Source organism: Sorex araneus, chromosome 6 (assembly GCF_027595985.1).
Source record: "Sorex araneus isolate mSorAra2 chromosome 6, mSorAra2.pri, whole genome shotgun sequence".
In the NCBI taxonomy this organism is placed as follows: Eukaryota; Metazoa; Chordata; class Mammalia; order Eulipotyphla; family Soricidae; genus Sorex; species Sorex araneus.
In genome coordinates this window covers 121732188-121742292 of record NC_073307.1, presented here as the reverse complement: position 1 = coordinate 121742292, position 10105 = coordinate 121732188, and the positions used below count along the sequence as shown (strand labels likewise).

The 10105-nt window shown below is 40.9% G+C and overlaps 1 protein-coding gene across 1 annotated transcript; it reads left to right on the top strand.

Annotated features, from left to right (window-relative positions):
- Positions 1 to 2801: 2801 nt before the first annotated feature.
- On the top strand, positions 2802 to 9861 carry LOC129405953 (mas-related G-protein coupled receptor member X2-like). Its single transcript, XM_055143677.1, has 2 exons — positions 2802 to 2974; positions 8856 to 9861. The coding sequence occupies exons 1-2, from the start codon at positions 2802 to 2804 to the stop codon at positions 9859 to 9861; spliced, it is 1179 nt and encodes a 392-aa protein (XP_054999652.1).
- Positions 9862 to 10105: the final 244 nt, after the last annotated feature.

The following is a 10105-nucleotide window of genomic DNA, read 5'->3' as shown; positions in this document are numbered from 1 at the left end:
CTGCATTGGTCCTGTGCAAGACAAATTGCTTTATCTCTCCTTCCCCAAATTGATATCTCTTGAGAATGTGCAATTCTCACAAGTTAGCATCACTTTGTGATCAAAATCCACACAACCCATGACTTGTCTTAACTTTCAAGACTTAACTCTTTTCTTCTCTGGCTTCCCTGATGGCAGCTGAGATTTCTGAAGACCTTTGAGAAGTGAAAGCCTTACTGGGAAGTTCAAAGTTTATAAAAGGAAACCCAAGAAGAACAAAGTAAACTCTAGAGGAACTTCATTATATAATTTCACCTCCAAAGGATCCCCCCATATAAAGTCCCAAGGAGAGTTCCAAGTCCTCACTGCATCTTATTTCACATATTGGGGAACTGAAACCAAACATGCTCTCGTCAAAAGTCAAAACGCCAAAAGCACAAGCATACCAAGTAACCAGGTTCTGTATGAAATAGCAGAAGAAACAGTAGATAGTAAAATAAGAAATGCATAGATTTGCACTGGAATTATCACATAACTATAATATTATTATATTTAGGAGGGTTAAATACATAAAATTAAAACATAATAATATGAACCAGCATCAAGAAAACCAAAATTAACAAGCACATTTTAAAACAGTCTTAAGTAGAATGTGCAGAAGTTGCTAGCATAAAAATAGCACATTTTTATGTTTTCCGCAGAGAAAAATATCTAGCCAGTGGGCTCACCATGGGCCCTAGGAATAGGTTCAGGTAACCCTAGAACCTCCAGTGAAATGACAGAACGTGTTTTGTTTTTTGTTTTATTTTGGAGCCATACCTGGCTGTGCTCAAAACTTTCTGCTGGTTGTGTACTCAGGGATCCCTCCTGGTGGGCTTGGATGACTAAACGGGGTGCCGAGGATGAAATTCCGGACCGACATATGCAATGCAAGGCAATTGCATGCCTTACTCTCTGTACTATTTCTTCTGCTTGTGGTATGATTGAATTTTAAAATCATTGAATGGTTCAAGGTAAATTATTATTCAATTTAAAAACTATCAGGGCTCTTTATTTTGGTGTATGTTTTGTGACCAGAAATATGCCAAAGGAAAAGCCTTGCTTAATCAGTCTAAGGTAGAATTATTTTTTGTATGTATCAACCCACTACCACCCTCCAGCTGCATCACTTTAATAGCTAATGAAAAAATGATAGGTTTTTTTCTTGATGTTGTTTGTATGGTTTCATCAAATTTGTGAATTATATCATTAAATTCAAGTTGTAGATATCAAGCTAATTTATTAATAATTTTCACCTTTGTTTTTAATTAAGTCTAAGGAAATAAAAGTTGTAGTTAAAGAAAAAAACAGCACATTTAAAATTTGGTGGTTGCCTTAAGCAGATGGTTCAACACAGTGGAAAATTGACAAGTCACCTCAAAGATACATTTCTAAAATTACACAAAGCTGGAAGAAAAGAGATAGAAAATAAGAGAAATTTAGAGCTCTTGGGGGAAAAATGATACTCTAACACATGTGAATTAGACTGCTAGAAATAGATAATAGTAAAAACGCATGTTTTTACATTTTCAAATGAATGTGCACATGTCTTTGGTCCGAACTAAAGAGATGATTGATTTACTACTCTTCATAAAAACCTTTGACATTGGTAGTATCATCTCAGTTTTATAATGGAAGAAACTGAAACAGATGAGTTTGTCTGAGGTCACAAAGAGCAGCTTGGCTTCAGAGCTGTGTTCGAGCCATTCCACAATATCTGGAGAGATAATTGTGGGATATTCTGCTCTATTAAATAATGGTAACCTGAAATCAGAGAAACTCCATCAACCCCAAACATGACATGAAACGAGATCACACATTTTCTTCTGATAATTCTAAAGTAATTGCTATATCCCAAAATCTTATGATCTGGTAACAGGAGGTATTGGCTTTATTAGTAATACTGGCTAATTAAAAATAGAGGAGTATATGTTTATTAACAAAAATCTACAACCACAAAAAATCAAATAAATTTTGGTTTTTTTTTTTTTTTTTTTGGGTCACACCTGGCGATGCACAGGGGTTACTCCTGGCTCTTCACTCAGGAATTACCCCTGGCGTTGCTCAGGGGACCATATGGGATGCTGGGATTAGAACCCGGGTCGGCCGCGTGCAAGGCAAACGCCCTACCCGCTGTGCTATCGCTCCAGCCCCAAAAAATCAAATAAATTTTGAATAAAAGCAATTTATTGCCTTGTGCAAAAGAAATTAGAACTTATTTGTTAATTGGAAAGAAAATGTACACCTCATGCCTTACTTACTATAATGATGAAAGGGGAGAGTCACAGAGGGCCTTGATGACAGGTAAGAAGGTTATGCTTTATCGGGGCCGGAGTGATAGCACAATGGGTAGAGCGTTTGCCTTGCATGCGGCTGACCCGGGTTCGATCCCCGGCATCCCATATGGTCCCCCAAGCACTGCCAAGAGCAATTCCTGAGTGCAAAGCCAGGAGTAACCCTGAGCATTGCTAAGTGTGACCCAAAAAGCAAAAAAAAAAAAAAAAAAAAAAGAAGGTTATGCTTTATTTATTCTTGGCTCTAAGGGCCAAAGGAAGCCTCATGCTGGTGCTGCTCCCCTAGAGACAGCTAACAGCCAAAGGCTTTAAAACAACAACAACAACAACAACAACAACAAATTGGCAGGGAAAGGAGTCAGATCCCATAGGGATGGGTAGATGAGAAAGAGGCACATAATCGGATCAAATGTTGAAAATCTCATGAGGGGTCACGTGTGACTCACTAAACTCTGCACTGCCATTTGCCAGCGGGGCCCTAGATAGGAGATGAAGGACTTGATGTACATCTTGGTTCACTTCCTCCAGCCCCACCTTCTGCTTCAACTCAGGCAAGGTCGTCTTCAGGGCAGAGAAGACTTCCCCACCAACTCTCAATCCCGGGAGTCTTTTCCCTTGGGTGCAGGTCTTTTGATCACTTCCAGCAAGAAAATGGAGAAAAGGTATGTTTTTCTTAAATTTCTTAGAAATTTTCCTTAAATTTCTAAGTCAGTTTTATCCTCTTATTGCACATCTATACCAACTCAAGGAGTTTGAGCATAAGATGGAATAAAGATTTCAGTTTCCTACTAGAAATTTGAGGGCTAGCAGACTCAGCTGTGGAAGATCAGAGATAGCAAAATAACAGTGCTCAGTTTTATTGTATCCTCTTCCCCGTTTTCCTAACCCTCCAGACATTCACATTTGCATAAGAAATATCTTATTTTCTGAAATAGGGATCAAGGTAGGCATATGTGCAAGCATCCTTAGATGAAGTACATTAGTTTTAATGATTTTTCAAGACAACCAGCCAACCAGAAGTGCCTGGCTGTCTTCCCCGGGGCCCCTCAGAGGGGGTGTGCTCCAGCTTCCCTCCCCTCCCTTAGCAGAGCTCCCGTGGCCGAAGACCTCTGGAGCCTAGTCATAGCTATGCTCAAGGCCCCTCTCCACACATTCCAAAGAGTCTCATGCATGAAGGTACTGGCAGAGGGACCCAGGTGTGTGGGACCTGAAGCTGGGGCTGAGACCTCCAAGCCTGCTTGGATTGGGACTGGGCGTCTTCCACCCAGATTTCCCATTTTCCAGTAGCTAGGCAGTCACACTCAGGGACTGCCCCTGGCGTCATGTAATCCCACCAACGGCCAACATCCAGAGACTTAAAACCAAGCTCCTGGAAGCCTGGACATCTTATAGCCTACTTCTCCCTCTGGGAGAACCTGGCAAGTTACTGGGAGTTTCCTGCCTACATGAAAGAGCCTCAAAAACTCCCCATGGTGTATTCATATACCAAAACCAGTAACAATGCTGGGTCTCATTCCCCTGACCCTGAAAGAGCCTCCAATGTGGCATCGTTGGGAAGGATGAGTAAAGAGAGGCTTCTAAAATCTCAGGACTAGGACAAATGGAGACATTACTGAGACGGCTCGAGAAATTCGATGATCAACGGGATGATGATGATTTTTCAAAGCTTTCCCCCCCCTCTATTTCTTAGATATCAACTAAACAAATGACCTAAAATAGGGCGATTGATCAGAGTGTCTTTTCTGTCTTTTCTTTTTTTTTTTTCTTTCTGGGTGATACCTGGCGATGCACAGCGGTTACTCCTGTCTCTGCACTCAGGAATTACTCCTGGCGGTATTTGGGGGACCATATGGAATAAAAACCCTGGTTGGCCTTGTGCAAGGCAAATGCCCTACCCGCTGTGACCAGCCCCTGGTCAAAGTTTCATTAAGGAAGAGTTCATAACTGTGGTTATGTTTTGGGAAAGCTAAGTGGTGTGGTGAGCACTACCACCAAAGGAAAACAATAGTAAGGTGCCTTAATGTGACTAGACCCAGACTCAGGGAGGAGGAGTTTTCCAGAACTCAGGGAGTGCTGAGCTGTGTTTGTGGTGGTAGCTGAAGCTACAGGGAAGGGTCACTGGAGACGGCCCCACTCTGAGGCAGACTAACTCTGCCACTGTGATCTCACAGGCTGACTGGTGAGAGCCAGAAACTGACCCCAGATAGATTTCCTTTTGTTCTCAATCTCAGGCTATTTTCTCTCCTTCACTAACCCTAGAAACGGAGGGGGAAAAAAAAAGATTTCAAGGAGTTATCTTCTCTTGGTTGATATTTTCTGTATCCTGCTCCATAAACTGAATAAACTTTTTAGTCCACCCCTTCAGTTTGTTTATTTGACACCTCTGTGTTGATTTTTTCCTTTTTTTCTGAAATGCTCTCATGTCTTTGAAATAATCTCTCATCATTATCATTATGACTTGGGAATGGATTTTTTTAAGTAGGAAATATAAATACACAGGCATTTATATGTATATAGTTTATGGTTTAGGTTGCCAGAGGAAGTGTTACATTAAAATAGTGAATTGAACGAGATATAATTTACTGACTGTTCTTATCACCCAAGACATAGGACCCCATTCCTTCCCAATATTCTACTCTCTACTTAAAGACAATATGGTTTATCATACATGATCTGATGTGGTCTCTTGAACATATCAATATACATCCCTGAGGAAGAGCAAGGAAAAAGAGCATTAAGGAGAACTAGCAGTTATTCTTCCAAATGACAACCCTGCCCTCCGCTGTCTGATAAGAATTCACATGAACCTTTATATTTCCATCACAACCCCTGTACAACATAGAGACTTTTCCATTTTCCATTTTTTTATCCAATGAAAACTCTTCAAAGTGCAAAGAAAATTCCAGTTCAAATCACATAGTGGAGATGTGGTATATGTGATATAAATGGTATTTATATAATTATTATAATTAAACCTTCATTAATATGCCTTAGTTATTTTTAATCCCCTAGTCCCTGTATTTAGTTGAGTTATTATGTCTTACCTTAGACAACCTTCCTCCCACCTCCACCTCTTTCCGTTAAATTGTACTAAACCCTTCTAGTGAACCATTAGAGCCATAGGCTGGGTTAGAGACCCCATCAAGTTCATCATTACTAATGCGCATGTGAAGATTTCTTTCAAGCAGTATTTTGTTTTAGACAGAATAAATGGTAAGGAAATAACCTTTTATTCATTTGTTTACATATTTTTAAAGACTTCGTTTTGAAGTTGTATTCTTTTCTAAAATTTATTACAAATTTTTCACTACCTCAATATTCCCATTTACTCATTTTATTTATTTGTTGAAAAAAGATTCTTAACAATTCACTGTGTCCCTCCCAAAAATTAGGCCCTGGGAAACATTAGTGAACAGAGCAACAGTACATGCTTTAGAGGGCTGACACTGGGCTCAGTAAGCATCACAGTGTGCCCAGGTGTTATAGCAGGAGACCTTAATCCTCTCAGGACTCTGAATCTCGATCTATACTCTCCCCAGTGGGGGTACCACTCTTCTTCCCTGAGGTTGCTTGTGCCTTCCAATTTCCTGCTACTGAAAGGCACCTCAGTCCCAGATATGAAACAACTAGATTCACAGTCTATCACTGCCCAAACAGCAGCAATATTACTTTTTAGTTCTTTCCCACAGGGAACATGTCCTGGGCCAGAACTGTCAGTCAGTATGTTAGAGCCATGCATGGTATCTCCACAAATGTAGAAGATTTTTTAAAAAAATTTTTTTAAGGAAAGAGAGCCCAGGATAAGAACAAAGAATAATAATCCACATTCCCAGGACTCTACTGTTGGTGGCCTTCCATAATACCAGATAAATAAGACTCCCCTTTCCCCTGTAACATACAGTCAGAGATTCCCCTATATTATGAGAATTAGTGATGACAATGGGATGAATGGAGACGTTACTGAGTCCGCTCTAGCAAATCGACGATCAACCAGATGACAGTAATACAATGATACAGTGATGACAACATTTGCAACAGTCATTTTGTTCTCAGGACCACAGTGGGATTTTCTGAATGTGGCTCCAGTGGTCATAGATGGGAGGGTGGAAGTCACACCAACGTATGGAAGTGACCAATACCATCCTCCAAGCTTATCTTGTTCCTGGCAAAGCTAACAGACAGATTCTAAAACAATAAAAACTTGCTGGGAAGAGAATCAGAACTTGTGGGGCGGGGCAGACGAGAGGCAGACATATAATGAGATCCATTGTTGTAAAAAACCCACAAAAGTGTCTTGATTCACACGACTGTACACTCTCATTGCAGCTATATCTCACCTAGAAAACCAAGGACTGATGTGTATCTTGATTGTATTTCCTCTAGCTCTGAGTGTCACTTTTGGTCATGCGAGATTCTCCCTAAGGCAGAGAAGCTTCCTCTAGCAACTTTCAATTCTGGAGGGTCTCTTCCCTTCAGCACAGGTCATCTGATCACTTCCAGCAGAAAAAATAATGCAGGAAAGGTACATTGATTAATTGTCTATTGCTAAAGCTCTCCTTTCCTTTCTCTTGCATGTTCACATAGCTCCACCTATGAAATTCACATGGGCTTGTCAAGTGGGAAAATACAAGGTTTAAAGGCATAAACTATGTACTAGAAAGTTTGGGGCTGGCAGATTCATCCACAGATATTGGAAATAGTACAGCAACAATGTTTAGTTTTATCATAAGCCTTTCAATACTCTCCACCTCCATCTACACATTGCAGTTGTGAGAAATAGGTTCTTTCCTAAAATAAGCTGCATTCCTTGCCTAAAGTGCTGTGAGAATCCCACTCCCTTTATCTTGCTTTGCAAAGTCTTTTCCATTCTGTCTCTCAGAAAATCAGAAAAATGAATGGTCTGAAATGAGATGATTTATTAGATTTGGGAGACTAAGTGCCAGATGCTGGGGATATTACAGAGAATTTTGACAATAATGACAAATACCAGGTATGTCTAAATTATTGAAGTTTGATAAATCAATATCAAAATTTATTAGGGACAGCCAATCAATTGATTCTCCTGATTATTTTTAATTATTAAATTTTATTATTTTGGTTGTCAAGGAGGTACCAAAGAAAGTATTGTCTGATAACAGTAACTTAAGCAAGACAGAAGTTATTAAGATTGTTCTTACTGACCTTGGACAAAGAGACACCAGTGACTTTAGTTATTCTTAGAGATAGTATTATTCATCTTATATGAGCCTATCTAGATTTCTACACACATCAGTATCCAGCTCCAGAAAAGGGCATAAGCAGTGGGACCTTATTTCTGATCCCCTTGCACTGGTTGACAGGGCTCAGTAAACAGTCTTTTCCCAAACTCCCAGGAGTAAGCATTGTGCTTGAGAAGAGGAGAATGCATGGACATTGAAGGCAGCTAGCAGGGACTGCCATACCGTATCTTCTTCAAAATCTGTATCAAAAGATTATTTTTCTTGGGCTTTTCTCCAATCATGAATAAGCAGAGAACAAGTAGGGATTTCTCAGGACCACAGGATCAGGGTCAATACTGGGCATGCTCTTCACACCAATATCTCAGGAAAATCCTTTAGTCTCTTCAAGATCCATTTTATTTTCCTGGATCAATGAAAATATGGCACTAGATTTTCTCTAAGAAACAAATGCCAGATGCTGGGGATATTACAGAGAATTTTGACAACAATGACAAATATCAGGTATGACTAGATTATTGAATTTTGAGTGGATCTGTAGCACTGTAGCACTGTTGTCCCATTGTTCATCGATTTGCTCGAGCGGGCACCAGTAACGTCTCCATTGTGAGACTTGTTGCTTCTGTTTTTAGTATATTGAATATGCCGCGGGTAGCTTGTCAGGCTCTGCTGTGGAAGTGGGATACTCTTGGTAGCTTTCCGGGCTCTCCAAGAGGGACAGAGTAATCGAACCCGGGTTGGCCGTGTGCAAGGCAAATCCCCTACCCACTGTGCTATTTCTCTTGCCCTTTTGAATGGATAAGGGAGTGAAAAAAGACTTACTCTTAATTACTACGTGTGTTCAGTGTAATGAATAAAAGTACAGTGCCTTGATAAGGGGGCGCAGAGATTTTGCTTTTCTTCTACATCCTCATCAACCCCTTTTACTTCAGGAACTATGACAACATTCAAGAGATGATCAGAGATCGCCTCTCTGTCCTGGAGGATACCTCAGTCCCAGATTTGTAGCAACTCGAATTTGGTTGCTCTCTCATACAGCTGACCTTTTTTCCTTTTCTCAACAGCAGACATGATGTGGGATATGATAATGAATAATGATGTTAGGATCATGGCATTCTTATGTGTGCAGAAGGGCCATTTTGCAGTACAGAGAGCTTAGATTTTAGAACAAAGAATAATGTAAATCTAGATTTCCAGGACCCAGTGCTGTGAGTATGTATCTGATGAGATACAAAGTCTCTTTTTCTCCCTGTAACTTCAGGTCAGTGATTCCCTCACAACACAAGAATCAGTGATGATTGGTTATAATTGTTTCATTTGTTCTCAGGAGCACCTATGGAGAGTTTCTGTATGTGGATCCAACTGTCACAGATTGGTGGATTAGTTTCACACTTGATGAAAGTGAGCAGGACCCTCCTCCAAGTTTTGATACAGAAACCACAACCCAGGACTTTCTGATGGTCATCCTTGCCCTGGTGGGGCTGGCAGGAAATGCAGTCGTGCTCTGGCTCCTGGGCTTCCAGATACAGAGGAACGCTTTCTCCATCTACATCCTCAACTTGGCCGGAGCTGATTTTCTTTACCTCTCCATCCGCACTGTATTCTCCCTCCAGAGACTCATCAACTCCTTTAGCTCCGTCTTCTTTGACATCCCTGAACTTTTAGCCACTATGTTTTTCTTTGCCTACATTGCAGGCCTGAGCATTCTCAGTGCTATTAGCACCGAGCGCTGCCTGTTGGTCCTGTGGCCCATCTGGTACCGCTGCCACCGTCCCAAACACATGTCAGCTGTCATTTGTGCCCTGCTCTGGGTTCTGTGCCTATTGCTGAGCATATTGGAAGGAATGTACTGTGGCTTACTGCATTGGAACGTAGATGGTTATATGTGCCTGCTATTTGATAGCATCATCTGCATATGGCTGCTGGTCTTACTGGTGCTTCTTGTTGGTTCCAGCTTGACCCTCCTGCTCAGAATGCTGTGTGGCTCCCAGCAGATAAGGCTGACCAGGCTGTATGTGACTATTGGGCTCACGGTACTCGTCTTCCTCCTCTGTGGCTTGGCCTGGGGAATTGAGTGGTTTCTTGGTGTGTTCTTCGAATATGATGTGAACAACTTCCTACATGCTAAGGAAACCCCAGAAGTCCTGGCTTGCGTTAACAGCTGTGCCAACCCCATCATTTATTTCTTTGTTGGCTCTTTTAGACAAAAGAGGCAACGGCGGCAGCGACAAATCCTCAAGTTGACACTACAGAGGGCTTTGCAGGACTTTCCTGAAGTGGAGGAAAGTGAAAGGAGCCCTCGTGGGGAGAAGCTGACCACCCAGGAGCTATGACTGGAGACTCTATCTCAGTCATACATACATTCCATTGAGAGTCAAGTCATCCCTATCAATCAAGTAGTGGCATTCATTTCATCTACATCTAATATTAAAAATGTAATTATAACTTTAGTTTCTTACTTTTCCATAGTTTAAGAGCCATGTTTGATTTCTAGATATTGTAAATTTATGAACTATAACAATTTTCTATTAGCTTCATGGACTTTACTCATTTTACAGGCACTTTTACAAGTGTGAA

Bases quoted from the DNA above. Each gene is read 5' to 3' on its own strand.
- LOC129405953 (XM_055143677.1), top strand. From the start codon at position 2,802: ATGAAGGACTTGATGTACATCTTGGTTCACTTCCTCCAGCCCCACCTT. The intron at 2,975-8,855 runs GTATGTTTTTCT...ATTTGTTCTCAG, and splicing joins AGCAAGAAAATGGAGAAAAG to GAGCACCTATGGAGAGTTTC.